This window comes from Micromesistius poutassou (genome assembly GCF_964030765.1).
Source record: "Micromesistius poutassou genome assembly, chromosome: 5".
In the NCBI taxonomy this organism is placed as follows: domain Eukaryota; kingdom Metazoa; phylum Chordata; class Actinopteri; order Gadiformes; family Gadidae; genus Micromesistius; species Micromesistius poutassou.
In genome coordinates this window covers 13,379,129-13,395,679 of record NC_140275.1, presented here as the reverse complement: position 1 = coordinate 13,395,679, position 16,551 = coordinate 13,379,129, and the positions used below count along the sequence as shown (strand labels likewise).

General features: G+C 41.8%; 1 protein-coding gene across 5 annotated transcripts in view; it reads left to right on the top strand.

Annotated features, from left to right (window-relative positions):
• The first annotated feature begins 804 nt into the window (after positions 1-804).
• smarca2 (SWI/SNF related BAF chromatin remodeling complex subunit ATPase 2) overlaps positions 805-16,551 on the top strand; it is a 54,819-nt gene continuing 39,072 nt past the window's right edge. For 3 of the 5 annotated variants that reach the window (XM_084468676.1, XM_084468677.1, XM_084468673.1), the window contains exons 1-10: positions 805-897; positions 1,578-1,640; positions 1,918-2,148; positions 4,069-4,198; positions 4,634-5,089; positions 7,165-7,266; positions 8,569-8,818; positions 10,270-10,396; positions 12,032-12,205; positions 14,755-14,928. In XM_084468676.1, the coding sequence (XP_084324802.1) occupies positions 1,921-2,148; positions 4,069-4,198; positions 4,634-5,089; positions 7,165-7,266; positions 8,569-8,818; positions 10,270-10,396; positions 12,032-12,205; positions 14,755-14,928 (1,641 nt within the window). In that variant the 5' untranslated portion in view covers positions 805-897; positions 1,578-1,640; positions 1,918-1,920. The remainder of the gene's footprint in view (positions 898-1,577; positions 1,641-1,917; positions 2,149-4,068; positions 4,199-4,633; positions 5,090-7,164; positions 7,267-8,568; positions 8,819-10,269; positions 10,397-12,031; positions 12,206-14,754; positions 14,929-16,551) is intronic. The other 2 variants (XM_084468674.1, XM_084468675.1) reach the window with 2 other exon arrangements.

Below are 16,551 nucleotides of genomic sequence, written 5' to 3'. Positions count from 1 at the left end.
GAGGTTATTTGATGAAATCCAAAGAACGCAAATAACGAAAACAATTATATGACTGCCATTATTGTGATCATTATAATAATATAATCATTGAAATATATATATATATATATATATATATATATATAGAAGATATATATATAGAATAATATATATTATATAGTATATAAGGGTATTTTATTATAATAGTTATAATATAAATAATTAAAATGCAAATAACAAGAACATAATAATTATATTATTATTATTATTATTATTATTATTAACACATTAGATTAACCCAAATTTGAGCTGCTGTGTAAAACAATCCATCCCTCTGAGCATAACTAACGTATGCCTATTTGTTTTTAAACAATCTCTCGATGTCAAGACAAGGGCAAAACTAGATAGACCAATGCTGCCGCCGTGTGTTCATTAATATGGACACACATACTCTGCCTGTGCCTGCATGTGTGTCTATGTGTCTGTCTGTATGGGACTGATCACGCCCACACTGGAACTGGCTGTGCACAAATTCATTTTAGGGGTTTTGTTTCGCATGAAGCTTCAGAACAGAGTCGGAAGCAAGCACGGATGTCAAGGCTATTCTGTCAAAGAAAATGAAAAGTGTTTATAAACCCATATATTGTGATATAACCATGCATGTACAACTTGTTAAGTTCAACATCAAGGCAATTGCAAGCCCTCCCAAAAAAGAAAAGCGAAATGATGGATGCGCAGTTCAGCCAATCGTTACACAGCAGGGAGGAATTTCCTGTACTATTGACAAATCAGTTATGCCCACAAAACATGACTTATTATGTGACAGCACAACACTGAGAGGGGAGGAAACTTGACACTGTAGTGTCACGTTTTGAAGACATATCCTGCTAACCCGTACCGTTGTAGTTCTGGCCAAAGGTAATCTCGTCTACCGTCGTATTCCGCTGCATGCTAAAGGCTGAACGCGATCTGCGTTGTAAACTTCGGACGCACTTATTATGAGTGCTGCTAACATTAGCGAGCAGCTAGCGGATATTAAGCTTAGTGAACACTACAACAAGGGGCCTGCGGTGTGCACGCATTTGGTTGGCGTGACTGTAGAGTTGCCGTATTTAGTTTGAGGTCCACGCAGTTCCTTTTTAAATATCCACGCTGTCTGGTGGACCTTCCTCACTTTGGTGGTTGATTTGTAAGTGGTAGCTTCCAGGTCTGGGAGACCGCGCTGAAATCCAAATATTGTTGTGCAGAAAGTGTACCCTACTCACAAGGTTACCTCCCATTCTCATGTCAACAAGGGCTACGAGTTTATACATGTACATCATGTGCCCTGGGAGCAACGTTAGTTACTAACTAGACATTACGTTTTTTTATTTTACATTATAGGATCGATTTGACTGCGTGTTTCTTCTTCTACACCTATTAGCAATTGGTGCGTGCGTGCGTGCGTGTGTGCGTGTGTGTGTGTGTGCGCGCGCGGTATACACATCTAAACTGACCGAAAGTAGCATCAGCTTCGATGTGTTTCTGTTAACAGATGTATGTATGTATTCGAATACTGAACTCTTTTCAATACTTTGTCAATACATTGTTTTCCTTAGGCCATACATGCCAAGAAGAGTCATCATCAGCAAGGGAATAAGCCAAGATATGAATATTTGAAGGTCTGCATCCATCACTTTCTAATAGAAGTACTAGTTCTAATGGAGGTCCAACAAGTGTGTTCCCTCCTCTCTTGCGTGTCTGTATGTTGTCTTTTGTAGAATCCTAATATAGGCAAGTCTGTTTCATTTGTATCGTCCTTGATCACAGTAAACCCCTGAAAGGGCTACACCTTTTTCCTCCCAACTTAAAGCCCTCTAAGGCCCAAGGAGTTTTAAATATTAATGGAAATCTGTGATGAATCTATTCAGTGAACCATTATCCCTTCTGATATTCCAGCAGATGTCAAACCCTGGAGACCAATCGAGTAGCATGTCTCGTTCCGGCCCATCCCCAGCGGCGGGCTTATCTCCGGGCCCCAACCTAGGACCCAGCCCGGGCTCAGACCCCTCACCAGGTTCTGTCCACAGTATGATGGGTCCTAGCTCTGGGCCAGGCACCCCCAGTGCACCTCACGGCATGCAGGGCCAGGGGGATTACTCCCAGGATGGCATGCATCCTATGCACAAGGTAATGGCAACAACATCTCCATGGCAGTTTGTCAATGTGTTGATCCTACTAACCTTAGTGTTGTAAACATATCGGGACAGTAGCGGAAAGCAGTTTGGCTGTCATGCATCGTATACATAAATTGTATTATTTAGTTATTTGTTACTCATACTTAAAAATTTGAACTGGATGTATTCAGTGTAAAATAGTCTTGTCAAAGACATTCTTAAGCTATGAACTTTTATGTATCTGCCATATCCTATTCTTGGATTTAGCCATAGTTCCTGTTTATATTTTGTGTTGCAATCAATTGCATTTCCTGTTCCACTGGATTGCCAAACTTCAAGATGTGCTTTGGACATTGGCTTAAAGGAGCTATATGTAACAGAATAACCAATTCAGGTCACTAGGTGTCTATAAGAGCAGATTGCATATTCAGTTGCGGAAAAATGCCTTTGTCAATTAGCCTGGTCGGTCAGAGATTCAAGAAAGTGGCATTTAACTCAATATCATCAGACACATCAGACTACTAAACACTAATTGGTCTTTCAGTAGCCAATTAAGGGAATGGATGATTGATACATATGTTGACACTAAATTCTCTTTTTGCTGCTGCTTGCTATATGTCCTGCTCGTTCTATAGGTCTAGATTGCCTATGTATGTCTGTCTATTTATATTTGTTAGCAATGTTCTATATGTATTTTTTTCAATACTGCTTTGACTGTTATTAAAAACTGTGGGTCCTTTTTCCCATCTTTAAACCGCATGTCCTGTTCTGCTTTTGCTTTGCTGTGTTTTAGGGAGTCTTTGTTACATCTTGGCTTGGGACTAATGATGAAAAATTGCCTTTTTATCCCATGTGTTTTTGTTCATTAGGGCAGTCCCTTCTCTCAAATATACTAAACTAAATAAAAAAACAAATGTACTTTTTAAATCGTAAAATAACCATGATATCATCAGAGATAAGGGAAACATGCTCAGTTGGAATTTGCAGCAATTCTCTTATATTATGAGGATTGTAAATTTGAATGAAAAACAACTTTTTACGTAGTGTTTAGAGGTACTGCTGAAGGCCTGAACAACATGATCCAGAGAGAAAGATCTTTTTGCATAACTGTTTGTTTGAGACGCTGTGAAATACACTGAGGACGGGACTGGCGTCAGTATTGCATTCAAATTCATTGCACTCATATCAGGCTCTTTAAGACACCCAAAGTGGTGTACACAGTGTGTGCGTATGTGTGTTGAGGGGGATATAACACCTCATCCACTACCAGTCCAACAAAATAAACACTTCAATTGGTTTTATCACAGAGTGCATAGATGGCAAGAAGCTGTACAAATCTGCATTGCTGTATGGACCCCACACGTAAGGTTTCACTTACCCAAGCACCTACAGCTTAAATTGAATTTGTCAGACCATTGCAAGAGAGAGAACCATATATAAAATGTGCTGAGGGAATAGGAAAGTGTGCTCTCCTTGGAGAGATGACATTGGAGTGAGCTCATTGATATCCCATACATTTTATTAGTGAATGGAAGGACCCTCCAATTCCATTTTCCTCCCTACTCCTTGCCACTTATAAGTGGCATTAAATGCATTATTTTCTTAGCAACCACTCTAGGTGTTTGCTGACTGCATGTTTCAAAATGTTCCCATCTTGTCCTTCAGTATGCAGACTCAAAAAGTTAAGCTCTTTAAAAGTTGGGATTTGCTCAAAGTGTGAAGTGGGATAATTTTCTCCTCTCGGTTGGAATATCTTAAATGCATTCAAGATTGTATTTTAACAGTACAAGCAATCCTGTGGAGACCCCTGCAATCTTTCAGTCTCTGTGAACTTGGGATTCTTGTCATGAGCCTCCAGTGCCTCTGGGTGTCATCACAATGTTATAAACCAAAATAAAAATGGGGCTTATTTTAATGTACTTCCTCCTTTCAGTCCATGGAGGGGATGCACGAAAAGGCCATGGCTGACGCAATGCACTTTGGCCACATGAAAGGTGTGAGCATGAGGTCTCTCCACAGTGGCATGGGGCCTTCCCAGAGTCCCATGGACCCACAAAGCCAAGGTAAGCCTGAAGAGTACACTTGATACATCTATGGGCCTATTGGGCCAAGTGTAATTAATGTAAGGCTTGCAAGATTATGACAAAAATTAGGTTTGGGATTATTATGGTTTATTATATTGGGATTATTATATTGGGATTGCAATTATTCATTGCGGTTTAAACAATTATCGATTAAATAAATATCAAATATAAAGTAATTGCTGAGCTGTAACTGTTTTTAAATTAACTTCAAGGTAACAGGTAAAGAATTACAATTCTTCCCTTTTTTTTCTTGTAAATCAAGTACGACCTTTCATGATGGGCTAATTACGGTGTCAAAGGCCGCGATTTCGACCTCTATGCATTTATTTGTGTGTCCCTAAATCCGTGCCATTAACAATGAATGTATTCAACGCGATATGTCGATCTGTGGTGACGCCTTCCTGTTCACTGTAGGCTACATGTCCCCCCACCCGTCACCCATCGGGGTCCATGACCACGCCTCCAGCCCCATGTCTGGGGGAGGAGGAGGGGGAGGGAGTGGTGGCAGCAGTGGTGGTCCTACGCCCCCCCAGATGCCTCCGACCCAGTCCAGCCCCATGATGCCCGGGGATCCACAAGGAGCCGCGGCGGCCGGGGGCCAGCAGAGTCGAGGGCCCTCTACCTTCAGCCCGGTGCAGCTGCAGCAGCTCAGAGCCCAGATTTTGGCCTACAAGATCCTGGGCCGCGGCCAACCTCTCCCTGAGAACCTCCAGTTGGCCGTTCAGGGGAAGAGGAGCCTACCCACAATGCAGCAGCAGCAACAGCACCACCAACAACAGCAGCAACAGCAACAACAACAACAGCAGCAGCAACAACAACAGCAGCAGCAGCAGCATGTGACCACTGCTAGCCCTTACAACAGGTCTCCAGGTAATACCATCCAACACTCAGTACGTTTACATGCACAGCTTAATCCGATTAAAGCCATAGTTCGACTATGCTCCGCAATCCGGAAACTGCAATTGTCCAGTCATACATGGCGGTGAGTAAAAATCGATTCATTGGCCGAAGCATGTCATGCCCCTGTACAATAGGTGGCGCTGTACACAGGCTGACCTCTTTACGTCACCAGCAACAACAAACTCAGGCGGCATTCGAGAAAGATGTTTTCAGTAGACAGCTGTCACTTCACTTCGGGTCCATGTCACCTCAAAATAAATGTTTTTTTCTTCTAACGTGTTTACAATCTTTATTCATTCATTGCACCGTGGACGAACTGACCGGAATATTCTCTGATATTATGAATCTTAAAGACTGCGTCGGGTCTCTGACTCTTTGGTACTTCCACAACAATTAAAGACGCCTAGTGGGGTTCATCTCGCCCATGGGAGAGAAGGAATTGGGGGAAAGGAACTTTGGCTTTGACTCTCTGAAGTCCAGATTGAACCGGACATGGAGGAGAATTGTTCCTTGTTGTCGTATGTGGGCTACACCGCATAGGTGATCCAAAAGCCAGTTGGAACAATGGGATGTCAGAGCGGATTGTTTATTTTTTTTCTAAATAAAGGGACGTCGGACTAGTGGGCTGTAGGACCAATGGGAATTATTCGGGTTATTGAGTGGTCGGAACAATGGAGTGTCAGAGAAATGACATGGACCCAAAGTGAATTGACAGCTGTCCAACTCCCACTTTGAGTCTTTACTTGTTGTGGAAGTATCAGAGAGTCTGAGAACCAGACGCAGTCTTTAAGATTAATAATATCAGAGAAAATCCCCGTCAGTTCGTCCACGGCGCAATGAATGAATAAAGATCATAAACACGTCGGACGAAAAAAACATTTATTTTGACAGATGTGCCCGAAGTTACTACTTTACAACCTTGTTGATGACCCACATTTAGAAAAACATGTACTTTTAATTCAGCCTTGGGTGAAATCGAAGTGTAGTATCTGTGTGCTTCCACCTTTACTGAATGCATGCCATGCGCGCTCCCGCGGCCGGGGATACAATTCTTATAGGGGGTAACTATATTCACCAGCTTCCTCCATCTTCTGCGCCACCTTTTAAATAAATCGCCATTTCTCGTTTCCAGCGACAACAACACGACTATCTTCTCCATCTACTTCCGGCTCACGGCCCTTGGAAAAGATCTCGAGCATACACAGAACGCATAATTCAATCCCAATCCGTACATGCACGCTTAATGCGACTAACAGTCGAATAATCTAAGGGTCTTAATTTGACTATGAGAAACCCAATTCGATTAGATTTTAGCTCGACTAAGGTGTATACATGCATCTTAATAAACCAATCATAGCTGGACTAACCCAATAATTTGACTTTCTTGAGTGTCATGTAAACGCACTGACTCTCAACGTGTTCTACTTGTGGAGTTTAGAGTGTTAGTGAACCCAGAATATCTTTTTATAAAAATCTCAGTGTGCGGATTCAGGGGACTTACTCAGACAGTACCTGTCTGAGTGAGAAACGATTATGAGCGATTTTATACATGAAATGCGCCACGAACCGCAGGGTTATACACAAGTGTATAAGAGAAGCTTAGCCCTCTCTATGATGTCAAGATGTGTCGACTGAGCTCCACACATCCACAGCATGATCCAAACACTGTGGCATGAAGGTCCTTTCTTTTCAGCATGTTGGCCTAACTTCAAAGTGCTTTCTCGGAGGCAATTTTGGAGTTCAGAGCGCAGCTAAGCATACACAAATTGGAGATTGGCAAAAACCTCGGAATTCACGCTATTTGTTTCTGAATTACGCAATTGTTTGAGTATCTGTGATAGCATAGCTTACTGTGTTGAATATCACAGAAGACATACAGAGACAAGCAAACATGTTGGGTTCACTGTTCACTGGCACTTAAAAGGTTTGACTTTAGCATGCACACCATTTTACACCCAAGAGTAACAGACAGGCAGATGTAGTGTATTCACATCACATTTGATGGTTCTTAATTCTTACAATCTGACATATAAATGTTTCCAAAGGCATGCCACTGGTTCCAATCAGCGGCCAACAGTCCAGCCCCTGCCCCACTCCGGTCATGCAGGCTCACAGTCAGAGCTCAGGACCCAAGTCTTGGTCTGAAGGTCAGTATGTGGTATTATTCTTAAACCTTTTCACTATACACTAAAACCGCGATGTCGTTCGGATCAACATTCTGTGAATTTGGAAGACGCGGCACGTCTTTGGGCCCAAATTAGCGTGGTGATTGCCTTTTAAAGCGCGCAAAGTGAAACATTTTGTTGGCCCAAATGCCCGCGTTATACCGCGGTTTGTACGTTTTAGATATGTTTACAATTATACTGTGTATATTGGTATAATATCCTGAAGTTAATATATGCATTTTTTATATAGTTTTTATTTCATCACCAATCCACAACTTTCTTGTTCACTAAAGCTTACTTGGGATTAAAGTATTTCTGCTTCAAAAGACCTTATAGTGCCATGGTCAATCAACCTCTTTTATCAAAGTTAAAGGTTAAAACACAGTTTCCTCCAACTTATTTTTTGTAGTGTTTATTTGAGTTCTTAAGGAGTTGCTGTCAAACCAAACCTGCATATATTTTAGTGATGTCCTTTCAAGGCATCTAACACTACGCCAGATGAATTTGAAAACGCTATAATATAACACTTTAACATTTTCTTTAACTGAATGAGGCCATTTAGCAGACCCTTTTTATACAGAGCAACCTTCATCCACTGATGCACTAATGCAGCCTCAACAGACTTCCGTGCTTTGAAAACGAGGGGCCAGTGGGATCGCAAGTTCAAAATGCATTTAGCACATTTATCCAACCACAGTGTGAACATGGCTTGAAACTAATGGGCCACAATACCACACCTTGCCTCACCTTACCTCACCTTGCCTCATGGCTACTTTAACCCAGTGCCTCACCTCGGGGCCTGGTGGGAGTTACCGGCCTAAATGGGAAACTGCTGTGAAAAGCCGATCCATTTTCCTCTCTCCTTGTCCAGGGGGGGGGGGCAATATCACAGCAATATTAGAAAAATCTTGAAATAATGGTTTGTCACTTACAATTTGTCACTACAATTTTATTTTTAAAAGCTTACCATGTCCACAATTCATTATTAAAATTGCATTTTATTTGTTTATTCATAAATAGTGTGGGCTACATATGGTTCTGGTGTGTCCTCTTATCAGAGGTGGGCGGTATTAGCTAAAATGTATATCACAGTATTTTCATGTCCGGACGGTATCGGTATTATATCACGGTATATGAGAAAAAACATTCTCAATTCAATTTTAGTAGCCTTACCTAGCTTAACCCTCTCTTGGACGCGGCCATCATCCACCACTGCCCATTCAGACTCCACCGGGCCCCGGCTATTACTGTACATTTACCACGTCCTATCTTTTGGTTCTCCAGGGCAGAGCGGGGAGAATCCAAACAGCCCACAGAAACACCTCCCCCTGGCCGCAGGGAGGGGGCTCCCTGTGCACGGCCAGGCCGCGTCACTCCCCCAGGGGCCCGTGCCCGGGGGCATGGCGGGTCCCCAGGGGCCCGGGCAGCAGGGTTTTCCTATGATCCAGCTGCAGCAGAAGCAGAACCGTGTCACGCCGGTGCAGAAGCCCCAGGGCCTAGACCCGGTGGGGATCCTTCAGGAGAGAGAGTTCAGGTAAGGAACCTGCCTTTCGCTTGGCTTGGCCATATTCATTGAACATAGGTGATTGGTCAGCTGATTTGTGTTTTCTATTGAGGGGCAAGTCATTCTCACAGCAGATTCCACTCACTAGTAGCTGATGGACAGTTAGGCCATTTTCAACAAAGGACACCCAAATTATAGTTCTTAAATCATATCTACCTAACGTCGCCCCATTATAACACTCGTACACAATGATGCTACTAATAAAGTATCACAAAGTTGCCATGGGTTGTAACACGCACCCCTCCTTCCTAGTGTCCGAATCCCAGCTGCAGTAGCGGGTTCACTGGCTCTTTAATGGTTATCAATAACTAGATAATAGTTCTACCTATTAAACTCTTAAAATACATGTTGCAAAATGCTTATTTTGTGTTTTCACGCAACAAAATGTCGATAAGGGTTTAATGAAGGGCCGGTAACCTTGACAGCTCGACATCCTGTGACAACCTGTTTTGATGCTGTCTCCTATGCTTTGATGGAACCCAATGTTCTCTGTGTTCTGCAACCAGTTAAAGTTGGCCTCCTCCCTCAACCATGTTTTTACAATTGACCCCTCTATTCACGCCTCAGATGGACCATCGAGCGAGAAAGTTTAGGCACTTTATCACTCTTAGAAATTGAAGGCCATCTGAGGAACCTTGAGTGACCAAGTTGTGAATGAGAATTGATTATATTAATAGAAACATCCCTGCATGTATTGAAAGGGTATCTGTCAATTTAATAATATCAGACTCATTGTAAGTAATGCAGTTTATGTTAGCTGATTTTCTTCAAAGTAGAATCTATCATCTATGCACGTAGGACTTATTCAATAGCTGCCCAATGATAAAACGGGCACTAACGGAAAATCAAATTGATGAAGCTATGCAAGAAAGCTGCAATGATGCTACAGAACTATAGAACGACCTAACAACCTAACATTCATAATTTTACATCTGCTTGCAAAATAAATCAGGGGAACTGCTTTGTTTTGGAAATCTGTTGATTCCCAGGCCCATCCCATTTGGACACCTTTGTTTTCAGGCCCCAACAAATTGTAATACTCTTGTATGTAAAGGTCCTAATTTATCCTCAGTCCATCTTGATCCTGTCCCCTAGCCCCATGCTAACATTTGGAATAAGTTGTATAAGTGTAGAGCAGTAAGTATGCAGCACCGCAGACATAATTCAGCATAATGGCCTTGTTCAGACACAAAATAGCTCATCTAAAATCTCAAATGTTAATTTAATCATACATTTGCCGGAGGCTTAATTATTCATCAGTGTTGATTATTTATAAGTAATAAATGGGTTATTTGAATTGAATATTGATGAATGAGGCAGTGGATCAGCAAACTAAACACACACATACACAGCGGAAATTGTGCCTTGCCACGGTCTGCATGGTTGCATAATGGGCTTTTCCTTCATCGTGTATTGAACAGGCTCCAGGCCCGGATCGCCCACCGCATCCAGGAGCTGGAGAGTCTGCCAGGGTCCCTGCCTCCCGACCTCCGCACCAAGGCCACCGTGGAGCTCAAGGCTCTCCGCCTCCTCAACTTCCAGCGGCAGGTACTCAACCAGCACCTCGCGTTACCCTGACTCACCCCTCCGGAAGAAGGCGTGCCTGTACACTTTAGGGCCTGGGCAGTGGCATGTTCAATAATGTATATCTGGATTTTATCATGAAATTCCTAAGCCAGTAAAATAATATAAAAGCTATGTATTTTGTTATCCAGTTAAATGGGGTCAATTGTTGTTGTCACCACGCGTTGCGTTGAAGGCCGGATTATTTAATATTGGCTGAATAACTGATGTCTTCCTCTGCTTTTCTCCACCACACAAATCCACAACAACATAACATGTTGATGTGAAACATAGAGATTTGGCATTTTTTTCCTCGTCAGGGTTGTCTTCTTTTGAGTCAACGTCAAACATTTATCAAGGCTTATTCATAGGCAGGAAACTTTTGCAACAAATGGCAAACAAACAATGAAAAACTACAGTATTTCATGTTTAGCCTGGGGGGGTAGAGCGAATTTGATCCAAAATGTTTTCTCGCTAACTAGCTGAAAACTTTTAAAACAATCCTTGTTTTTTCCCAGTACATTTTTTAAATTGTTTGTTCATTCATTGACAGCAATTTCGTTCACTTTGTGTGATTTATACAGTGGTAATGAAAATTACTTCTTTCCTTTGGGATTTTAACCTCATAACCACCACACACCTCCAAGATCCAATTTCCTCATCTAATTGTTCAATCTAAGAATGCCTTGGGGAGGTCTACCCGTCAATTTCCTTTGCTAATGTCAGGGAAATTGTTGTTCTGGGTAAGTCTGGATCTTTGATCATTGGTTGGAAGCATTTGGTAACTCATGATGAATTGTATTTGCTATAGGCTTAGTGTTTTCATACTGTCGGGATAAAGAGAAAGCCTTGTTTAAAAACAAACGTAAACATTTTGGATCTGCAAACCCAACATTTCATCGCATTGATGTTAGATATCTTTAAATATTTTCAATCTTAACCCAGGGAAAATATGAAATATTTTCTATGCTTTATGAACTGACAACACCCCATGCATAACATAGTCATTGTCTATTATTTAACGAGAAAGCTGTTTGATATGCAGCTGTTGAGATGAGATGGTGATGCCTCAAAGCCTTCACTCCCTTTGCACCTGTGCACAGACGTGTCTTGTCATTGAAGGTTACATTAATGTTAAGTGGCATTTTGGTTTAATTCCCTGAGATGGGCACGGCTGTTGTCCTCTGGTCATACTGTTGCAAGAACCCCACACTATGGGAAGGCTGATGTAAGGATTGTGTGCCTCTCTGTTATCAAAGACACTGGGGACTAAGGCCAGCGGCTTGGCTTGAGGACAAGAAAAGCAAAACAAATTAATCATCCTTTTAAAGTTAACTTAGTTCACCTTGAATGACTGAAGCTATTAATATTATTAACGCTTTGTATAAATATATATACAATCCAATTCTGTGTTTGGATTTGATTTCCACTACCCATATTAACATTTTTTATAATATTTTTTCATTATTTCACTGTCATGTATTTATTGCTGTGATGGTAAAACAAAAGTCGACCTTGATCTTTATATTCATATACAAAAAGACAACTTTTGTTACAATCCCTCCCTCGCATCCCGACCCATGCACTAAATGAGCTCTCTGTCACCCCCTCGCCCCCCAGCTGAGGCAGGACGTGGTGGGCAGCATGCGCCGGGACACCACGCTGGAGACGGCGCTCAACTCCAAGGCGTACAAGCGCAGCAAGCGGCAGACGCTGAGGGAGGCGCGCATGACGGAGAAGCTGGAGAAGCAGCAGAAGATCGAGCAGGAGAGGAAGCGCCGGCAGAAGCACCAGGTGACGCTGCCTCCGCTCCGACAGCGCGTGGCACCACTGTCGCGGCCGTCATTCACAATCTTTTTTTTTTTGCCATTTACTCATTTCAGATATTTAACCTACAATTAATGTGTTTGTGTATTTTTTAGATTTACGACAGAACAGAGTGCTGAGTTGATAGAGTAGCAAGTACATGTATATTTAATGCAGATGATCCTGAGTTTTTAGAGTGATCGGGCCACAATGGGGGATAATCTGTTGTCTAGTGGTCTTCAGGAGCGTCGCTAGCAATTGAAAATATTCGGGGCTGTAGCCCAGAACCCCCGATAGGGGTATGGGGGTTTAATTTTAAAAATCGGTCTGATGAACATGCAATTGTAACGTAGTTTGAGAAGGAAAGACCAATCGTCATGTCTGACTCACGTCGGGGCAGGCCTACTGAGTAGGTTAATGTTTAGGTTAAAGGACAATTCCGGTATTTAGCACATAGAGCCTCCTTTCTGGGTTGTCTAGGATGAAATAGAGTGGTTGGCACCGATATTTTGACTATTGGACCTGTCTCGGGTATTTGGCTCATTTAGAATCGCCTTGCCTGCTTCAGAATGGCTGGATGCATGCACAAACCTGTCCTTAAAACAACCCTAAACGTTTGTTTTCAGAAATGTGCAAGTGGTGTTCGTTGATGTTCCAAATCAGGTGTCATAGCGAAATACGGTTTCTGTCGTGTTTTATTGCACATTTATCACCTTTTGTACATCCCATTGATTTCTGTTGGAAGTCTCATTGTTGGCCAGAAACTGAAAGGGGGGCTGTGTACGTTTGGTTGTAGTCTTTTCGCTCGGTTCTAGCCCTACTGTTGAGACGGAGAACCAAGCGAAAAGACTACAACTCTCTTCGAGCCTGCACGAGAGTTCAATGTCATAGCTGTTACGTCTTTCTGACCAATCGCAGTTCAAGGCCACCTGGGCTGTACCACTTGGGGAGGGGCCGCTCATTTACTCCCCCTCCACATACCGACTTGGTTGCTACGATGACAGTTTGTGAGTGTTGCTTGTGTTGAGTGAGCGAGAGGCTGCGGGCGCACAGCTCAGGCTGCTGGACGGTGCAGCAAGGAAATTTTATTAACGCAATATTGTTATCTTGCAGTAATCAGCCCAGCGGCCACAAAACGTTAATGGCCCACCGGGAATTCTCCTGACTCTTCCGATTACCACTGCGCCACCGTGTGTGTGTATGTGTGTGTGTGTGTGTGTGTGTGCGTGCATGCGTTATTTGATAGTCTTGTAATGTTTAAATGTACGGTAATATTCATACTGGTTTAAATAATACATATGGACGCCTGTCCCAAATATGGGCTGAGTTCAGTTATTGAAACAAATAAAAACCCGGACTATTAATTTCAGTTTTACGGTAAGGGTTGAATTCACTGCGGGTCTCTCTTCTCATATCCATCTTACCAAAGATATTTTATTACTGTCCTTCTCAACACTCTGACCTCACTAAGAGGCTATCTAGCAGCACGAAACAGCAATATCGACGTGATGCGCTATGCTTAGGGAAGAAAGAATACAGACGTTGAATTTGCAACATTTTGCAACAAATGATTCTAAATCCCTGTTTCACTGGCTACACTGTTGCATCTGTGGCTGCTGGTAATGCAACCACATAAAAGTCTACTCTACGGGGCTATCGTTTTCATCATTATGTTTTTTAAAAAAATTTTATTTGACGGCACAGAGATCCAGGGCTGTTATCAAAAGATCCGGGGCTATAGCCTTGAATGCACAGGTCTAGGCTTTTAGAGTTCTCAAAGCTTAGAGCCTCTCTTTCTCCTCTTTTTTTCCCAGTAATCAAAAACGTTCTCTCTTTTCTCTGAAAGAGACACGCTGCTAAATAATGGATGTGTCTCAGTCCGACGAGGGGGAAGAAAAGGGAGCGAAGGTTGGGAGCTGAAATGACAAGACAAGGGTTCTGAACATTCAATGGTGTAGTAATTGGCACATGAGCAACAATATCCTTCCAATTATCTTTTAGTTTCATAAAATATCATATAATATGTGCAAAATATCTTTTTTTTTTTTGTCCTAATAGAAATCCATTTCAAATGCATTCAAAACAACATCCAATTACCCGTCTCTGTCACAGGGTGCTATTTCAAGGTTGTTTTTGTTGTTTTGCACCTCTATCGTCCGTTTAGAAAAAGACTCATTACTCTTCTTTTAGTCCTCGGTTGAATCGGTTGGTCTTGTGGCACCACGTCTTTGCCAGGAACCAACAGTTTTAGCATATTAACAGCTAACCTTCCCACCACATGCGATGCATGTGAATTTCCACCTATTTGTGGAATCTGTGGTATCATCAGCACTTAAATGCTAATAAACAAAACAATTAAACAAGATGCCAAAATAAAATTCAAATCTGTTATATTTGAGTAAGTCCATCACTGGGGAAAATTGGCTGTAGTTTGAATGATAATAAATAATTTCTCACAAACTTTTAATCATTCAATCATCATCAGAAAAATGTTGATTTTGAAAATGAACAATGACAATTTTCTTTTGTCTCTCCAGGAGTACTTGAACAGCATCCTGCAGCATGCTAAGGACTTCAAAGAGTACCACCGCTCTGTCTCAGGCAAGGTCCTGAAGCTGACTAAAGCCATCGCCACCTGGCACACGAACACAGAGCGGGAGCAGAATAAGGAGAAGGAGCGGATTGAGAAGGAGAGGATGAGGAGACTCATGGTACGACCCGTTTGTGTTGTGTTGAATGTCTGCTCCCAATTTCAGCATGTTAGGAGCACCAGCAGAAATGTAGGAGCACCCAGCAAAATGAATGAACAACCAACAATATATGTTGATTGTTGATTTATTGATAGAATCTTTTTCAGTTACCATAATAGTGAAGAGTGATGATTTTGAATAAGTAATAAATACATATGAATAAGTATGCTAAATACATAAAATCCTGTAGTCAGAAAATAACAATCAAACCATTTGGTGGTGCATTTGGCAAGTAAAAAATACAAACTAACTTTTTTCAGCACCGTCCCGGAAACGTCCCGAAAAACATTTTGAACCGTCCCGAATTGTCCCGAATTTTCCCAAAAATCTTTTTTACATTTTGAGTTGTTACTTACTGATAATATAATAAAAACACAATACATTATGTTGATAAAATAATATATTTATTTCCAGACTAGATTTGTTTAGCTTCAAGATGACCACCAACACCCTCAGTCACAGAACTGTGGTCTACGTGACCTTCTGCCACTACTCCACCATTTAGTGACTGCATTTACCGTAATTTCCTGACTATAAGCCGCGGTTTCTACACAAATTTTCCAAAACTCCGTAAGCTATGCAGCTTATGCATGGGTGCAGCCAATACATGGGAAAACGATTTCTAAAAATAAATTTTCAGTTAATTAGGTTATTCGTTCTTTGCTCCAAATTTCTTTAGTACGTCGTTCGTTGTTGGTAAGGTTGGTCTGAAGCGCTTGTAGAACCTTCTTAGCTCTACCGTAGTGATGGTTCAGCTCCTGACACTCGTCTCCGCCACTGTACAGTAACCTTTAGAAATCCCCATTGCGCATGGAACTGCCACATTGGCAGTTTTGTGTTTCACCAATATACAGTAAGCCTACATATACGGTACAGCAGGCGAGGTCAGCTCGACTCGCTTCCAATAATTTCAAAAACTGGCAACTTCAAAAAATGATTGTATTTATTTTACAATTCAAAAATGAACAAAACTGTCTTCTAAATTAATGAAATGATACTGGGAAATGAATAAACCCTTATAAGCAATGAGTGAACTTAATAAGTGGTCGAAATACTTTTTTCAACCACCGCCTCTTTCCCTTGACGGTGCGCAAAGCCCACACACAGACAGGTAGCAAAAAGCAAAACAGTCTCAGCATAAACAGTTGTGAGTTAAATGTGTCCATCGGGGAACAAGTCAATTCCTCTAATGTTGACGTTAAAAATAAATCAGCACCGATTTACCTTGATCTTCAACTGTAGCATTGCTGAACTCCCTGCATCCTCGCTGTCTTTATGCCTTTTTTCCAGATTCATATGGTGGTCTTATCATGGTAAACTAGTTCATTGTCAGGTGTTTAACAGCGATACGCACTCTGAGACAATAAAGAAAGACAGTATCCGTATCTGCTACGTGCGTTTGATGTGCTCTTGCCGTTCTCCTGCACAAAAATGTGTGCATGCCAAGCAGTAGGCCTAGTCGGTCTTAACGTTAAGGGGGAAAAGCAAGTTCAAGTTTAACATCGATTTGAAGTGACCACTTGGCTGAAAGGTTTTATATGCCTATTCATTACATAATTAGCCCATTTGAAACTTCTGCAGCCT